This window comes from Sminthopsis crassicaudata, chromosome 3 (assembly GCF_048593235.1).
Source record: "Sminthopsis crassicaudata isolate SCR6 chromosome 3, ASM4859323v1, whole genome shotgun sequence".
NCBI lineage: Eukaryota > Metazoa > Chordata > Mammalia > Dasyuromorphia > Dasyuridae > Sminthopsis > Sminthopsis crassicaudata.
The window spans coordinates 444342520-444362401 of record NC_133619.1 but is presented as its reverse complement, the minus strand read 5'-3'; the positions used below and the strand labels follow the sequence as shown (position 1 = coordinate 444362401).

General features: G+C 35.1%; 1 protein-coding gene across 2 annotated transcripts in view; it reads left to right on the top strand.

Annotated features, from left to right (window-relative positions):
• The window catches only part of NOSTRIN (nitric oxide synthase trafficking), an 83802-nt gene that overhangs the window by 30930 nt on the left and 32990 nt on the right, over nt 1–19882 (top strand). Inside the window, exons 1-6 of one of the 2 annotated variants that reach the window (XM_074303196.1) lie at nt 2126–2174; nt 3575–3658; nt 7188–7250; nt 7461–7542; nt 9015–9077; nt 13913–14011. In XM_074303196.1, the coding sequence (XP_074159297.1) occupies nt 7225–7250; nt 7461–7542; nt 9015–9077; nt 13913–14011 (270 nt within the window). In that variant the 5' untranslated portion in view covers nt 2126–2174; nt 3575–3658; nt 7188–7224. Of the gene's footprint in view, nt 1–2125; nt 2175–3574; nt 3659–7187; nt 7251–7460; nt 7543–9014; nt 9078–13912; nt 14012–19882 lie in introns of those variants that run through there. The other variant, XM_074303195.1, reaches the window with a different exon arrangement.

Here is a 19882-nt window from a genome sequence, read left to right as displayed (position 1 = left end):
AAAAAAAAAAGATCCAATGAGATAATATTTACAAAACAAGTTGTTGTTGTTGGTGATGTATCTGACTCTTCACTAACTCCATTTGGAGTTTTCTTGGCAAGGATCCTGGAATGGTTTGTCATTTCCTTCTCCAGCTAATTTTACTGATAAGGAAACAGAAGCAAATAGTATTAAGTGATTTGCCCAGGATTACATAGCTAGTAAGTGTCTGAGATTGGGTTTGAATTCTGCAAGATGAGTCTTCTAGGCTTGACACGCTATCTACTGTGCCATCTAGTTGCCCAAAACAGAGATGAAAACTTTCATAAAGATCTTCCTGTTGTGTAGATGAAAGGCTTTCACTAAAGTTAGAAACAGATTTCCAAGTAGTACCTGAACCAATCAGATTAGCTCCATGGTATAACTGTGCCACTTAGCTGCTCTGGAAAGCACAGTGCCTATATAAGTGCTATATGAATGATCATTCCTTTCTCTTCCAAGAAGAGATTTGATGTGATATCAGGAACTTGCGGGTATTAATGTTTACACACTTCTTCAAATGAAACCCATCGTTAATCAATAAAGCATTATTTCAACTCTTATTGGCAGTATTATTCTTAACTTAATTGTTTGAAAAGTCTTTCTTACAATGAAGCTTTTGCTGCAATTGGACAATGAGCCTACCAGTTACAGAAAGATGGATGTCTGCATCATAGTCTTCACATATCTTCTACTGGTCTTTTTCTTATCAAAAGTAGCCAGAGTAAAATGTGATCCATCAACACCACTACTAGATTTATATCACAAAGAGATTTTTTGAAAAGCGGTGTGTGTGAACCTATTTGTACCAAAAAAAAAAAAAAAAAAAAAAATTATAGCAGCTCTTTTTGTGATGGAAAAAAATTGAAGGGATGTTCATCAATTGGGGATGGCTGAACAAGTTGTGATATGTGAACATAATGGAATACTATTGTGCTCTAAGAAATGATAAGCAGGCAGATTTCAGAAAAAAACTGGACTTAAATGAACTGATGCAAAATGAAGTGAGCAGAACCAAAAGAAGATTGTACACAGTAACAGCAATATAATACAATGATCAACTGACTTACTATTCTCAGCAATACAATGATCTAAGACAATAACAGACTCATAATGAAAAATGCTATTCATATCCAGATTTGGTAACTCAGAAAGGACCCAAGGTTTGTAGGATTTAGAAACAGAACCAATTGACAGAGTCTTAAAAATTGTTTTTACATGGAGCTAATCTGATTGGGTCAGGTACTACTTGGAAATCTATTTGACTTGAGTGTTTTATCCCACACGTGGGGGTGGGGGAAAATATTATTCAAAGAAAAAAAGTAGTCAAAGTAACTAAAAGCATAAATAATTGGATAAGAACAAATGAATAACAAGTTCACATGGGAGCATCTGTAGTCTGAATCCTATTCCAGGAGTCCATGCTATTTTCTACTGTGGAATTATCTTTAGTAAATGTTTGTGGAAATGCTAGTTAATAACAGCTTCTGGAGGGTTCTGAGGTTATACCCCAAATGAAAAGAAAACAAAATAAAGCATCACAAATATAATTAATATCAAAAATAGATTCTAATGTTTGAAAATAAAGCATGAAACAAAAACCTCTCCAGTTCATGTAAAAATGGAAAATGTCAGGCAAATTGGACTTAATTTCCTGTATGTTTTCTATCTTATGTAAAGAGTGAGAAGATGAATAATATTCCCTCATTTCATCTGCTGATGTCTCTGTAAAAAGAGCAAGCTACCCTATAATAAAATTAGTTTAATGCTGTAGTATTCTGATCTGCACAGAACTACAAAAGAATTGGCCCTACGAGGACATGCCCCAAGCCTCCTGTGGGGTTTTGTCCAGACTATAAAGTAAAGGAAATTGTGATTGCCAACCTTGGCTTTATTATCTCTGTGGCTTTCCATTATTAGGTTCCCATTTGGCTAATTGAATCACAATATGTCACATTATTGCCTCCAGTTATAATGGAGAGCTAATCGGATTAGTTTGGGTGCTATTTGGAAACCTGTTCTGAGTGAAAGCTTCTCATTTATAGAGCAGAAAGATGTTTATCAGATTCTTCATCCCTATTTTAAGGCTGTTAGTTGGTGCAGTGGATAGAGTGGATCAAGTACTCCAAGCTCACCAACCAGGAAGACTCATTTAGGTGAGTTCAAATCTGATCTCTGCCTCTACCTATGTGATACTAGATCAAGTCCTGTTTATCCCATAGCAAATGACTACAGTAGTATCTTTGCCAGGAACCCCAAATGGTGTCACAGAGAGTCAGACATCATTCTATAGCAGCAGTCATCTGTTTTACACGGATAGCCACTGGGTCTGTGTTTTCTGAACTCCCAGGAACTCCGAAAACTCTCTCTACTATACAAGCTGACGTTTTCTCTCCAGTTTATAGTCTTAGAGAGTTACCTAGAGTGATAACTTGCCCCGGGTCAATAGGCAGTAGGTGTCAGAGATGAGACTAAATAGAGTTTTGAGGTCAGTTATCTATCACATACTGAAGCAGATTGTTTCTCTGTTTATTTTCACTGTTTAATTTCTGCCAGAGCTCAGGTCTCAAAGAGACAGACAGACAGATACACAGACAGAGAGACAGAGACATAGACAGAGTCAGAGTAAACACATGTTCTTCAATGATACAAATCTATCTGCTCACATATAATTTGTAGGTATGTGTTCTATTGTGTTTCCCATATTGGTATCATTTGAAGGAACTTGGATATTTCTGGTGAAGTCTTTAGAGACTCTCTTCAAGTTTTTGAAGGGCTGTCCCATGTAAGAAAGGTTATATTTGTTCTGTGTCGGTCCCAGAGGGTAGAACTGAGAGTGAAAATTCAGAGGCAGATTGGGGCTTGGTATATGGAAAATCCCTTTATTGGAGATCTTCAGACAAAAAACTTGATTTGGCTTTAGGGTAGAGAAAATTATTTAATCATTTATGGGCTGGACTCAGTTCTTGTAAGGATCTGTGGATATAGATTTCAGGGTGCCTTGAATTTTAAAATTACATCTTTATTTCTTCTAATTCCTAATTAGAAGTAAGCATTTCCTTTAATGTGGATAAGAAATGGCCTCAGTAATAAGCCTTCGGTAAATACTTGTTATGTTGTTATTAATTTTTAAAAAACATTATTAAGAGAATCTATAAGGAAGCAAACAAAAGCTGGATAACGTTGAAAACAATGTAGCATTTACTCCATAGTTTTTTGAAATGAAAATTTGTTTTATATTGAATTCTCTCTTATGTTCTGCTGTATCCATGGCAATATTCTTTTTTTTTCTTCTTTTTTCCATTTTGTATTTGTTTAAAATAAATTTTAAAACAATCAAAAGAATTTTAAAAATAAATTTATATATAAAATCCCAAAGCATTATTCTGAGAAGAGGTTCATTCATTAGGAGTCTAATGACAAAATTAAGGTTAAGAACACCTGAACTAGATGATTATTGAGGTACTTTCCAACTCTTGAGATCCTAAGAGTCTGAATTTCATCTCAACTTATAGTTATGTCCTTTCCATAGAACATCTTGTCATTCTGTTAACAGGGCTAACCTAGAGATTAGTTATGCCAAAGATCTCCAGAAACTGGCAAGCAAGCTCACCAAAGTACTCCAAAGCACAAAGAAAAAGTAAGTAGTGGGGAACGAGGAGGGGAGGGATTACTCTTTAATAATATAATAATGTATGTGTCTCCTTTCTCATTATCAATATGACAGAAATTAGTATTTAATATGTATTAAAACTCAGCCAAGGGTCAAGAAGGAAGTCTTCTTCTTTTTCATTTTTGAGGAGATCATTGGGATGCTAGTACGTACATTTAGAGGTAATGTTCTCATTAAACTTTTGGCATGTAGAAATCACAATGAACAGGGGCTTGAGTGCAAACACAAATCACAGCTGTTATAATTGGAAAGGGGAGGAAAGAGGAAGTCTTCCAAAACCCAGAAAGCCTTAAAGCATTGTGTGGCAATGGTACCCTCAGCTCTCACAGGAAGCAAATACAGGATCCTATTTCCTGAAGTCCAATTAGCCCTTCTGGCAGCATTCCGTGCATCCATTCATTTATTCAGTAAATTGCAATTAAATTTCTTAAAGTCAAGGACAGTTTTTATTTTTTTTCTTTGTAGTGTACAACAGTACTTGGTACATATTAGGCAGCTAATAAATGTCCACTTAATGTTAATGAATTGTCTAAACATCTATTCGATATAGAATACAATGCTAAGTGCAAGTAAAGACAGAAAGCTTAATTAACAATAGCTAACATTTATATTGCACCCACTATGTGCCAGGCAGTGTACTAAGCTCTTTGCAAATATCATCTCATTTGATCCTTATAAAAACCTGGGATGTAGGGGCTACTTATCTTCATTTTACAGATGAAAAAATTGAAGCAAACAGTGGTTAAATAACTTACCCAACAACACACAGCTAGTAAGTGTCTCAGGCCATATTAGAACTTGGGTCTTTCTGATTCTAAACCCTCACTCCAACCAAACCTAGATGCCTTAGATCAAGTACCATAATCTCTCATCAGTTCACATGCAACTAATCAGATAAGATACAAATGTAGATAACTATAATATATAATATTACATATAATATATACAAAATTACATATACAAATGTAGATAAGAATTATATGATATTGCATGCAATTACAAACAATATTACAGACATTAGAGAGATATAAAGTGCTACATGACATCTGAGTTGGAACATTGCAATCAAACAGTGGGTTTTAGAGAAAGCTTTATGAAAGAAGTGGCATTTAAATTGGATCTATGTAGGGTGGGTAAGAATTTAACAGATACAGAAGAAAAGGAAGGAAATTATAAGGATGGGGTAGTGGTACTATAACACCAAGGATAATACTTTAACTTGAAAAGACATTTCATGAATAAAGATGTAGAGACAGGAGAACATAGGAAGTGTTTGAGGTACAAGAATAGCCAATTTAGTTACAGCATAAAGAAGGAAGGGAGGAAGGAAGGAAGGAAGGAAGGAAGGAAGGAAGGAAGGAAGGAAGGAAGGAAGGAAGGAAGGAAGGAAGGAAGGAAGGAAGGAAGGAAGGAAGGAAGGAAGGAAGGAAGGAAGGAAGGAAAGAAGGAAGGAAGGAAGGAGAAAAAGGAACAGAGAAATAAAGAAAAAAGAAAGAACAGAGCAATCATCAAGCACTTACTTTGTTCTACATACACAAATGCTAATTAATTCTCCCTGTCAAGGGTCTAACATTCTAAAAGGAAAAGATAATAAATATAAAAGAATAGAAGACTAAGAAGGGAGATTTGGTCTGGGAGGGTCATAGAGATGGGGAATGGAATCATTGGATAGTTTGATTTCACATTCTTTCTAGAAAGCAATGCAAATACTGATTTTATAACTGTTAGAAGAGAATAGAAATGGGGGTAGGAAAGGGGAGGAGTAGATATATGACTGCAAAGCTGCTGGCAAGATATCTAGGGCAGATGGATGGATAGAATAAGTACAATTTGGGCCACCTTCATTTCGTTGTTTAGCTTCATGGGAGAAAGTAATTAGGCATGGTTGAAAAAGTATCATGGCATTAGATTAAGGACTTAAATGCCAAAAGAACAAGTTTGACATTTCTCGGAGATACAGAAGAGAATATTTTGGAGCAGATAAGTGTCATGATTAGACCTCTGCATAAGGAAGATTACTTTGACAGTATTATGAAGTGTGGATCGGAAGAGGATAAGAGCAGAGGCAATGAGACTGTTAAAAAATTGTTATGATAATTCAGGCTGATGAGGGCCTAGACCAGGGTGATAGCAGCAGAAATATGGACAGGACAGGTGTGAAAGATGATGCAGAGTTAGAATGAACAGAACTTGGTTATTGGTTAGATCTGAAAGGGAAGAGGGAAGCAACAAAGATCACACCAAAATTTCAAACATGGGACAGAGTTCCTTTGGACAGAAACAGAAAAGCAGAAGTGCTTAGGGGAAAAGATAACAATCTTAACTTTGGACATGTGGAATTTGAGATGGTAAAAGTTATCTAATAGGCAGTCAGTCAGTCAGTCAGCAGGCATTCATTAAGTGCTTGCCATCTGGCAGGCACTGGGCTTTCTACTTCTACCCACCTTTCTACTTCTTTAGAATCCAGATAAATAGACAGATATTTTATAAATATTTGTTAAAAAATAATTGAAGAACTGGCCCTAGGGTTTCTGGCATCTAAGCAAAATGAATACTTTCATCTTTAAGATTTAGCATTTTTATTATCTCCTAACACCTAAAACTCTGCTATCACAATGAAACAGAGACCAATATCCATTACCATCATCATTAATAAATGTATATTAATATATAGCCTGGATCCCCAGATTCTCTCCTTTAGTTTTCATCAGAATTAGATTTTAAAAATCTAAAAATATGCAGTCATAAATTTGATGTACTTAATGGTTGCTGCCGGATAAGCTGTATTTGCTCCTTCTATTCTAACATGTATAATTGCATATGCCTATGGCAAAATTTAATCCCATAGAAAAGTGGCAAATGGATTGGAGAAATATTTTTAACCACTGAGCACTGTGGGATAGGCATGATACTTTTCTTCTTTTTTTTTTTTTTTCAAATTTTCATTTTTTATTATGATTTTGACAAAGACCTATAGACATGAACATTTTCATATGCAAAAAATATAAATAAGCATATGAACAATATGAAAAGCATGGAACATATACAAAATGGTAAACTTATAGCATATAGATTCTTTTAAAATATATTTTAAATTTGCAAAATATCAAGACTGTTCTGCTTGTATACATCACTTCTATACTTACTTTTATATTCTATTTTGTTTTTTTAGATTACTCATGTACATTCATTTTTATATATTTCCATATGACACAGGTTGGGAGAGAAAAATCAGAACAAAAAGGGAAAAAAAACATGAAAAACAAAAAAAGCAGGGGAAAAAGATGAAAATAGTATGCATTGATCCACATTCAGTCTCCATAAGTTTCTCTCTGGATGCGGGTAGCATTTTCCATTCAAAGTTTTTTGGGATTGCCTTGAATCATTGAGTTACTGAGAAGAACCAAGTCTATTATAGTTCTCATGACGCTTTTATTCTATGAATTTGTTGTGGAATTTTGAACCAAGTACTTTTACCATTTGTTTCTATCTTTAGTTGCATTTGCAGTACCTGGGCCTATGCATCTGAGAGCATGAAATCGGCTGCTGACTTACATCAGTGAGTGTTAAGTTTTCCAAATCCATTATTACAAATCCAAAAGGGGCGACAAATATTTTACAATACACACCATCAACAATTCGCATCTGACTAACCTTGTTGAGTAGAATAGTTACTCTATAAACATACTGTTTTCCCAGAAAAAAAAAAGTTGAGTGAGTGTAAATTCTAATGTTATGCTCGCATGTGCTTTATATGCTTTTTCCTCAGGAAACTTGGCAAAGCAATTCAGTTAGAAGCAATAAAACCAACTCATCAAGTCTTGAATGCACAAGAGAAGAAGAAAAAGACAGTAAGTCTAATTACTTCTGTGTTGTTTTGTGGCAGATTTCATTGGTCATTTCAGGGTAATTGGACTGTACTGGATATTGTAGCAATGACCAATTAATCAATCAACAACCATTTCTTAACTATCTACTTACTATATAACAGACACTGGAGAGAGAAATATAAAGAATGAAATAACCTTAGAAGCAAGGAAGTTACATTCTCATGCAAGAGATAACAGACAGATATATCAACATATATTCAATAAATATGACAAGAATAAATCCAAATTAAATTAATGTGCCATTTGAAATTAAGAAGTGCCCCCAAAATATAAAACCACAGTGCAAAGGAGCTATGATTTGTGTCTGCTTGGGGGTACTTTTGGTATGGAAACTACTATTGATGTGGATTGCAATTTATTTTTTTTAATTTATTTTTATTAATTTTATAATTATAATTTTTTGACAGTACATATTCATGGGTAATTTGTTATAACATTATCCCGTGTACTCACTTCTTTTCCTAATTTTCCCCTCCTTCCCTCTACCCCCTCCCCTAGATGACAGGCAATCCCATACATGTTAAATGTGTTATAGTATATGTGGATTGCAATTTAAAAGATAAATGACTAGTGAATAAATCCAAGTCAGTTGCCTGACACACATAGAAGGAAAATGACTTTTCCAGAGTTATACATCTGTTGGGCAGATTTGAACTCAGGTTTTCCTGACTCCACACCCAGCATTCTATCCACTGAACCATCTAGCTCCCTACTGCCTATTGCAATCACAATGCATGCTAGAACAATTCAATTCAGTAAGGCTCTTTAAGTACCCATCCTGTATTGTAATAGTTGCAGAAGATACTAAAACAAAAAAGCAGTTCCTGATCTCAAGGAACATATAATCTAACGGATTATAAAGGGATAATTGTGTTTCCTAATTGACATTTATAGCTCAGTCAGTTTAGTCATGTCTGACTATTTATGACCCTCTTTGAGGTTTGCTTGGTAAAGATACATGACTGGTTTTCCATTTTCTTCTCCAGCTCATTTTATAAATAAGAAAACTGGGGCAAATAGGGTTAAGTGACTTGCCCAGGGTTACATAGATACATAGAGTTTGAGGCCAGATTTGAACTCAGAAAGATAAGGTTTGTTAACTCTAGCCCCAGCACTCTATTCACTGTGCCACCTACCTTCCCTTCCTAATTCATATACATTTCTATCAAGTTTGTTTTTAATAAAATTTTGAAATTTCTTACATCAATTAATTTTGGGGGACTAAAACCTGGATTTTTTCCATACTTTGAGGTCATAAGAGAAACAAGAACTAAGATAACTTAGGTTCTTTCCTTGGGAAATGCATCCGTTGATGGGTCTGGAAATCTCAATGAATTGTGGTCAAATTCCTGCCAGGCTTTTGAAACTAGAATAGTAACATTGAGAAGTCTTTTTTAAAACATAAAACTTTTATTATTTTTCTCTCTGATAAGCTGGATAATGAAGTTGAAAAAATGGCGAATCTGGTCATTAACAACTGGAGTCAGCAAATTAAGGCAAGTTCCCACACATTGATTTTTGCATAAATTAATTTGTAGAATATGTGTACATGTTTATATAAATGTGACACTGTGTATTAATTTTAGAATTCTGTGGGAAAAAACCCATCTCCTCACCTGGGTAGTGTATGAATTTGCCACCTATTCAATAATCCCTCCTTCTCCCACAGAAATAAAGAGGAATAATTTTGTATGTGTTTAAAGACAGTACCTGCAGACTAAGTGGCCTGGTATCCTGCTCTGAATCTCTTGCTATGTCCATGTCTCATAGGCTTAGACTGTGGATGACCTTAGTTATTTCTTCCCTGCCTTCCTGTGCAAAGTAACGCTTCTGGCCCACTGGTCCTCTCACTGAGTCTAATAAATCATATATTTATAATTCTTCCTACCTTGTTTAGCATGCCAGAATAGAACCACAGTGGTATGTACTATATTGAATCCTATATTGAAGCATTACCTTTGGATTTAGTAGGTGGATATGCACTACATAGCATGAAGCAAGAGTCTTGGCCCTCACTTCTCAGAATATCCATCTAGTGAACCACAATAATAATTGTTGACATTTCTTGAAACTTGAAGGTTTGCTAAGCATTTGACAGATGCATCATATAATTTGACCCTCTCAATAATCCATTAGTTGGTACTTCAGATATTATATCCATTATCATGGGTAAGATTCAAACTAAGATCTTCCTGACTGTGTGTAGTTCTCTCTCCCGGAATGTCATGTTCCCTCTCAACTGAAGCTCTTTTTTATTCATTCTTCAAATGATTATCATGCAACTTGTGTATTCATAGTGTCATTACTAAAGACTGAAGAACGGCACAAAATAAATCAAGAAAAATTCAGTCTTCACTCTCCAAGAGTTTATAGTTGAGTTATAATAACAACATAACACATTAGGAAATATGTGAATACTGGGCAAAATTGGCAGCCAAAAATATGGTATAAGGGATGGTACAACTATGTACACTGATAGATTTGGAATCTAGAGGACATGAGTTCAAATCCTCGTTCAGCAACTTTCTGCTTGTGTGTCCTTAAGTAAGTTGAATTGCCTGTGTGGACTTCAGTTGCCTTATCAGTAATATGAGGGGAGCCAGATCAGGTGACCCATTCATGTTCCCATTCAGGGGCTAAATCTGTGATTCCAAAGGCAATCAGGATCTTGGGGAAGGCAGTGTTGTCCTAAATGTGATAATACAAAAAGGCAGAAAAAATGCCTGAAGAGCTCAAGATGTTTCCCAAAACAATTCTTCAGGGGAATCTGGGATCTCACAACCATGGGTTTCTCTTCTAAAGCTACAGATCAATCATTCTCATTTTGTGGGAACTGTCACCCACCTCCTCCCATAAGTTCACCATACAAGGTCCACCCACCATGCTAGGAGTCTTTTTTGCATTCCCTTGGCATTTTTAATGTATCATCTGGGCTTTCTAGTCATTTCCCCTCAATCTCCCATGTGACCAGCCACTTCCTAATTTTGATGACATCTTTTCCACAAATTGATTTATAATGTGTGGTAGTCTGATTATATCCCCCCTCCATGTGCCTTTCCATTGTCCTTTGGGTGACCCTCAACTTTGATTCTACAGAGACTGTAGTGTCCCATGATTCAGAACAGTATGACAGCCTTGGCAGAATGTTGGAGTTTAAAAAGATGACCTTTGTTTCAGAGAAAAGCTTAGAGATTTAAAGAACTTTGTAATTTCCCAATTTCTGAGTAAATAATTTTATTTCTTGCAAAACATGATAGAAATGCAAAGCATAAAGTTCTCAAGTGGAGAATTAGCTCCATGGTTAGAATCAAAGGAGTTCAGATATAAAAGGTCTAATAGAACAAGTGCTTTTTTCAAATACCGACTTATATGTTCTCCCTTGTATCTGGCTGTCTAAAAGGAAACCTTTGATCCTTTTTCCCTTGAGCAATATTTCAGGGACACTACACGTTAAAATTATTCTAGATCTGTTTCTCCAGGTTAATGTTAAAGAGAAAGGAGGATGAATCTGTGCTTACCATCATTATTCATTTTTAGAGTATGCCTAGAACTAGAAGAATAAGAAAACAATTGGCAGTTATTTAGTTCAAAACAATCTTAGAAATGGACAATCGGGGACAACATACTATCGAGACAATGCTCTAACAGCTAATTTTAGCTCCAGAAAATGTTCAGACTGATGATAAACAACACATTATGACTTATGAATTTAATCTCAGTTTTAATATACTCTCAGGTTTTAAGCATTATTAGCCTTAAGTGATTTACAGAAAGTTGGCAGGTAGAATTGTCAAGGTCCTACTTGGCAGGCTATTCCTTTCTTCTCTAAGAAAGCAAGTTATTCCAAAGAATAGACACAATTGCTCATTGAAAACTCTAATTCTGGGCAACAGAATTTTTAAGGGAACCATTAATTCATTTAATATTTAATTTATTATATTTTATTATTATATTATAATATAATAAATATTATCAATGCTTTATAATGAGTAAGGTATTATGCAAAGTAATGGGCACACATAAATAGAAACTAAATGGTCCCTGCCCTCAAGGGCTTTATGTCCTACTGGAGGGTAATGATACACATATGATATCATTGATATAATAAAATAATAAGTATAAAACAAAGTGAAATGTGTAATTAAAAAACAAAACAAAACAAGAAAGACAAGGAAGAAGAGACTCAGACAAAATGTTTGAGGATATAGTGGAAGGTTTCATAGAAGTACTAGGATTTCAGCCAGGTTTTGAAAGAAGAAAGGAATTAGGCAGAATCAAGGATAAAGAATGGATCCCAAAGGGGAATATCCTGAACTAATGCCTGGGATTAAAAAAGTGAAATCAGAGGACACACTTGCCTATAACATAAAGTATGAAAAGAATTAATGTGAAATAAAATAAGCTGTAGCTAGCTGGTAGGCAATGTTAAAAGGAAGAATGAGTAGTTTGTATCTTATGATATAATTTTGAGGTCAATGAAGGTTTCTGGTCCAAAAGAATAATATGATCAGAATTGCATATCAGAAAGATTGTTTTGGAAACTGTGGCATGCAAAGACTAGACATAGATTTATTAAAACTGGGGAAAACCTTGCAAGGATGATGGATTTGGAATCTCGAGTACATAAGTTCAAATCCCAGCTTAGCAAATTTCTACCTATGTGAGAATATAGAAAAAAGGATAAATGTCAAAAAATGGGAAAATTGGGAAATGCAACAATTGAGAAATGGCTGAATAAACTGTGATATGTGATTATGATGGAATATTATTAGTTCATGGGAAATGATGAACAGGATACTCTCAAAAAACAAAAAAAAAAAAAACCACAAAAAACAAAACAAAACAAAACAAAAAAAAGTCTATAAACTCAAGCAAAGTGAAACAAACAAACAAAAAAAAAAGATTGTACAAAGTAACAGCAATGTTCTGGGATGATTAGTTGTGAATGATTTTACTATTCTCAGAAGTGCAATGATCCATGACTACTCTAAAGAATTTATGATAAAAAAAAATCTTTTCCAGTCTCAGAGAAGAAATTGATTGTATCTATGTACAGACTGAAGCAATAAAAAAAAAAAAAAAAAAGAAATGGGAGAAATAGAGTTAGTAGGACTTAGCAATGGATATCTTCCTATATGTTATTCTTGATAAAAAGTAGGAAAAATATAAGACTTATAGGGAAAGATGAATTCAATTTTAATCATATTGGATATGAGGAGCAAATAGAGAACTAAAAAAGGAAAGTGAAAATTAAGGCTATTTACTTGTATATCACATAAATAGAGCGAAGGTGATGAAGAAAACCATTATGAGTAGAGAAAATCATTATGGGAAATAATATAGAAAAAAGGAGTGGAAGTCCACACTTAGGATTGGGAGATGAGGAACAGACCAATAAAGGAGACTAATAATAAGCAATCAAATGAGTAGAAAGAAAGCTAAAGGAGAAAGGGCTATAGAAATCAAGAGAGGAATGAGTATCCAATAGGATGGAGTGGTCAACAGCATCAAATGTTATGAAAATGTCAAGAAAGGTGAGGCTGAAAAGGGGCTGTTGGATTTAACAATTAATTAAGAAGTTACTACTGATCTTGGAGAGAGCAATTTTAGTAAAGTGGTTGAAGTCCAGAATGTAAAAGGTTGAATTCTTGTTGTTGTTTGTCCTTTGTTCTTAAAGAGGACCGCGACCTCAGAGAGTGATGCTGTGATATGCAAGTGAATTGGGTTTAAGTAAGAATGGGCTGTGCAAAGTCATCAGCCTCACTTTTTCCTCCAAAGGCATCTAGATCCAGTGGCAAGTGCATGGTTAGGAAATAGATGCAGTGAGTGTTGAATACTCTTTCTAGTTATTCAAAAGAAAGGAAGAATGGTACAAAATAATAGCTTGAAGGTTAAGAGAAGGTTATTATTATTAATGGGGGCAGAAATATATATTGAGCATATTATTTAAGCAGCAGGAAAAGAATCAAAGGAGACTATTTTATTGCCTCCTTTTGCATGGTTCCCAAGACATAAAGCCAACATCCGTTCCGGAATTTTTCTGTAGCACTTGCATTAAAGTAATGTTTTGGGACCTTGTACAGCCTTCAGCATTTCAGCGAAATTTACAACCCTGTCAAAAGCCCTAAATATATTAAAAACATATATACTGATTCTCAGGGCAAACTGTTAGCTTCTGTAATATTTTAGTGGCAGGTTTGGAGAAGAAGAACCAAAAATTAGCCAGTTGTTAAAGTCGTTGTTGTGGACACGATTAATCTGAAAATAGAACAGCTTAGCTTTTGAAATACCATTCTGCTCTTTTTAAAGTTTTTGCTGTTTTTGTCTCTAGGCCAAGAAGAAATTAATGGTAGAAACCAAGAAGCATGAAGCTCTTTTCCATTCCGTAGAAAGCGCCAAGCAATCAGTGACTGAGAAGGAGAAACGGAAGGTACCTTGTCATAGCCAATTGTGTCAGGGCCAGCTGTCTTCTGAGATGGATGAACTTACTCTCCTTGGTAGCAAAAAGATTCCTTTTGCTTGGAAATGTATTTATGATTTTATCAGTTTTTCAGTTTGAAAAGATAATGAAAGGTTGATTTCAAATTATCCTTACACGAGTATTCTTGACACAAATGGTATTTTCTGGAAGAGCCAGGGGACGGGTAACTAATGTATAATAAATAATAAATTTGTTGTTTAGTCATTTCTATCATGTCTGATTCTTCATGACCTCATTTGTGGTTTTCTTGGCAGAGGTACTGAAGTGCTTTGCCATTTCCTTCTCTAGCTCATGCTACAGATGATGACACTATGGCAAACTGTGACTTGCCTAGGATCACACAGTTAATAAATGTCTAAGGCCAAATTTAAATTCAGGATGATGAATTATTCTAACTCCAGGCCTAACACTCTATCCACTGTGCCACCTAACTGCCCAAATTATAAATAGACTATCTATTTTTCATTAAAAAAAAAAAGAAGTAATAAGAGTAGTGCAGGTACAATTCCCATATATTGTGCAAACAAAAGCAAAATTCAACCACTATCTCATCTGGTTTGGCACTGGTAATAGCTTGGTTTCTGTTTGAGTACAATATTACAGGATCATAGTTGGGTTTTTTTTGGGGGGGTTTGTTTTGTTTTGTTTTTGCAAATTCTAGTCTTAAAGACTTGGCCATAGGTTTATAGAAAGCCAAAAAATCTTAGCATGATGAAATGCTAAGTATCAAGAACGGTCTTAAGTGTATTACAGTTTAATAAGGAAGGAAGGATTTATCAAGTGCCTTCTATATTCCAGTGCTTTACAAATATATCACTTAATCTTCACAAGTCTGGGTGCTATTATTATCATCCCTGTTTTACAACTGAGGAAGCTGAAGCAGACAGAGAAGTCAAATGACTCGGCCAAAGTCACATAGCTAACAAGTATTTAAGACTGGATTTGAACTCAGGTCTTCTTGGCTCTTGGCCAAGCAGTCTATACACAGACTGAAGCAATAAAAAAAAAAAAAAAAAAAAAGAAAAAAAAAAGAAATGGGAGAAATAGAGTTAATAGGACTTAGCAATGGATGTCTTCCCATATGTTATTCTCCATAAAAAGGAATCCACTATACTCCCAATTCTTAAAGCAAAGAAAATAGCGCCTTAACATATAAAAAAAAAAGACAGGTGAGGGAATTTAAGTTATGGAGTTCTCATTCTGTCCCAAATTAGCAGTTTTGGAGCAAGATACAATCTTGTGACAGTCCCCTACCTTCCTCCAACAGGCCCTTTAATGGAACTACTAATTTTCCTTGGATCACAGATATATTGCTGCCTTCCCTTTATCAATTGCTAACATTTTAATGCCCAAAGTGAATGAAGATATTGGATTCATTTTCTCACCTAAGCTAATCATGAGAGTAATGGTTGTATGAGAACTAGTCTCGGCAACAAGAATCAAGTCTTGTTGCCAAGAATCAAACAATCAATAAGCATTTATTATGTGCTTGCTATATGCTGGTCACTGTAATAAGGTTGGTTAATGCAAATCCTTTGACTCAGAAATGTACAGGGAGAAAGGTGAGGAGGGAAAGGGGGCAGGGGGAGAGGAAGGGGAAGAAAGTCACTGAATTTCCCAACTATATCATGTTATGCTTTAAGATTAAATGAAATTTTATTTAGGGAAGGTATTCTTCCATCAAGAAATCTCTGCAGCAGACATGTAAGAAAGGTAGCTTACTCATGTACCAGCACTCCTGAGAGCAGCCTAAATAATTGGTAAAGTTTAAAAATAAGTGAATATGCAGGCTGGCAAAGATCCTTATGTATGAACTGTTTCTATTTGACTTCGACACCACTGCCCTATAGTATTGAAATCACCGGCCCAGACCAGGATAAAAAAATAATCAAACAAAAAAAAATGAAATGACAGTAAAAACAAAAGGAAAAAATTTAACCTTCAATACATTGGTTCAAAGAAAGATCCTTAAATCCTCACTGAAGGTCTTTGCGAATTTCCTCAAGTAAGAAAGTGAGCATAGAAAAGTTTATTTGTCTCTCTTTGGCTTCATTTGATATTAATTTATAGGATAGAAGCAATTCAAAACCTCAGGACCTAAATTATGCAGACTGAGCTCAGGTTTCATAGGTCACTGAACATAAGTTTCATTAATGGGGTTATTAACCTCAGTCAAGAGATCTTTTTCAAAGATCTTTTCATTTTGAAGACTTCATTTGAAAGACTTCAATCATTTAGTCAAACATAGTCATGGCCAGCTGGGTGATTCAATGGATAGAGCATTAGACTTAGAATCAGGAAGAGTCATCTTTTTAAATTCAAATCCAGACTCAGATATTCACCAGCTGTATGATCCCAGAGTCACTTAACTCTCAGTTTTTTCTTATGTAAAATGAGATGGAAAAAAAAATAGCAAACAACTCCAGTATCTTTGCCAAGGAAACCCCAAATGGAATCACAGAGTCAGATAGGACTGAACAATAATAACCATTTAAATGCTCCATTAGAAATTAAGTTTTCATGGGAAATGAGTGTGGACCACAACATAGCATTTCCACCCTTTCTGTTATTGTTTGCTTGAAATTTTATTTTCCTTCTCAGATTTTTTTCCTTTCTAGATCCGATTTTTCTTGTGCAGCAAGATAACTGTATAAATATGTATACATATATTGTATTTGACATATACTTTAACATATTTAACATGTATTGGGTACCTGCCATCTAGGGGAGGAGGTGGGAGGGACGGAAGGGAAAAGTTAGAACAGAAGGTGTTGCTAGGGTCAATGTTGAAAAATTACCCATGCATATATCTTGTAAATAATAAAAAAAATTAAGTCATTGGGGAAAAAAAGTACTCTAACAAATAGGAAATAAGGTAAAACAAAATTCATCAGATGAGGTTCAAAAAGTTATGATGAAGTACAACAAGGTGGGGAATATCTGAAATGAATTCACAGACTCAAACCATCTCCAGGTCAAGGGGCAAAGCTTTATTATTATTTAACACACAGGCAAAGTTTCTAATGATCTTGCAGTTAACAAGGGGGAAGGGGAGGCCTTTTTTTGGAAAAAGACCCAAAGCAAAGTGTGCTAACTATGCTAATTGTGTGTGTCAGCAAATCAGCTGATGGTCATGGCCATCCTATTTAAACAAGATAGCTTTGGGAGTTGACAGCTGTAGCTTAACCTCCAGACTTTATAAAGTAACAATGGGCTACGGGATAGTTCTATTTCTTCAAGTTAACTCCACAAGAGCAACTTGCTCTTCACTGGGATCCACTTAGATAATGGGTTGCTACCAGGGTCATGGTCTTTTGTCGGAGTCCATTCAATCCGTCACATTCACAACGCAGGATCAGTGAAGGCTTTAGGAAGGAGACATCTGATTTGAACTTGAAGGAAGTTAAGGATTCAGACAGGTGGGGATGAAGAAGGTATTGAAAGTTATGTTGACTCAGTGGCCTATAATTCCCCAAACTAATTGTCAATTGGCATTGGAGAAAGTGACACCAAATCTTTAGCTTTTTGCTTTACCTATTCTTTGTCACATACCCCACCTGTGTTGTCTGTACCCCTACCTGCAAGTTGTCATGTACTCCTACCATGGGGAAGATGCAGCTTCTTTTACTGAAATGAACCTCATTCTTATTATGAAAGTTGTCAATAAAAATTGGCCCTTTTTGGAAAAAAAAAGAAATTAAGCTTTCCTCTCCCTACAGGTAGACATAGTTCTATTTGATTCAACAAATATTTATTAAACATCCTCTATGTACACAAAAATATTGTGCTAATTACTGGGGTTGGGCAGCGAGGTGTCACAGTGAATAAATGTCAGGACTTCAGTCATGAAGACATCTTCCTAAGTTAAAATTCACACTTACTAACTGTCTGGCCCTGAGTAAAGCACTTAACCCTCCTTGCTTCAGTTTCCACATCTATAAAATAAGCTGGAGAAGGAAATGGCAAACCATTACACTATCTTTGCCACGAAAATATAAATGGGATCATGATTATTTGGCCATGACTAAACAACAACACTAAACAAAGTCACTAGGGACATACAGATAAAAATAGAACAGTTCCTGCCCTTGAGAAGTCTCTATTCCATTGAAATAATGCAACATGTATATGGGTACCTGAAAATAAATACAAAATCATTTCAAGAGGATTTTAGGAGAAGCCTTCCTTAGGAAGCAGTATCTGAGCTGTATATTGAAGGGAAGGATGATTTGGGGTACTTGAGCTCTAGAAATCCAGTATATCTCTAAGTGAATGTCAAGCAAATGAAATAAAGTGACAAAATGAGCCTTAGAGAAATCATATTTGTTGTTAAGGTTCAACATTTTGTATGAATGTTCTTAGAATCACTCCTAATGTTCTTAAATATAAAGTGGGTGAAACTGGAAAGCTTTTAAACTGTATCTGTGCATTTAGAAGAAGCATTTCATGTTGTCCTCCTCTAAGAGTCATTGAAACAGTGGCAATTTCTCTGTAGTTTTATGTCTCATGAGTTCCATGGTATTAGCAAAGGTGGGGGAAAATAAGGGAGATTTGAGGGACCATGTAATATAAAGAATGTGAATATGGAATAGCAAATTGTACATGACAGATTTGCAGTTTTATTTGCAATCATTGCATTTTGTTATACTATATTGTGAGAATGTTTATTCCATAAATTAAAAATTAAAAAAGGAATAATTAAATGTAAAAATATTAACCTGAAAAAAAAAAAAGAGAATGTGAATGTGGAGTGAAGAGAAACCTGTCCTAACTATATCACTTCTTGTATGACCACAGGCAAGGTAATTTTCAGATTTTTAATTTCATCTTTTATAATATGAGGGAGGATAATAATGCTGATAGTTGTTCACCTTTTGGGATTATTACAAGAAAAGAGTTCAATAGCATATAAAAAAGCTTCTTGTAATCCTTAAAATACTATGTAAATGTTAGTTATTATTTTTACTGTATATTCTTAGAGTGTAGAAGCTGCCACTAACTGGCTATATGATTTCTGAGCTTTCAATTATACACGGGGGAGCAGGGGAGATTGAACCAGATATTCCCTGAGATGCCTTTTGGTTCTTAGGCTGTGGACTCCTCTTACTTCTCTGACCTGGGAGGCTGAGAGGGCAGGGTACAGAAGGTATGTAGTATTGGTCATTAGCTTAGAGATTTAGAGATAGAAGAGATATGAGAGCCAAAATACAACCACCTCATTTTACAGGTAAGGAATCTGAGGCATGGAAATGTAAATTGATTTGCTCAAGGTCCATTCAGGCTCTTAGTAGCAGAATCTGAAATTAAATTCAAGATTTCTGTTTACATGAGCAATTAGGTAGAAGAGTGAATAGAGTTTTAGACTTGAAGTCAGGAGGCCTCAGACACTTACTGGCTATCTGACCATGGGCAAATCATTTAATGCTATTTGCCTCAGTTTCCTAGTCTGTAAAATGAGATGCTGAGAAAGAAATGGCAAACTGTTCTAGTATCTTTGCCAAGAAAATTCAAATGGGGTCACAATGAGTTGTTCTCACCTGAAATGAGTAAATAACAACAAAAGCTGTCTCCATGTCCAATATTCTTTTCACTTTATTATATTCACTGACTAGGTAATGCCTTGAGATCTTGATCTACTGTCTAAATATCCAACTCCATAAGTTAGTTGCAAAGAAATTGCCAACCTGAACTGGTAGGGGGAATTTGCTCCTCTGAGAGTTTCTGTCTCATTGAAACTTAAGGTCCAGTCATTATCCCTATCCATGTATAATTGGACCAAAGATAATTCTTCCTGTAAAATTGCAAATTGCATTGCTAATG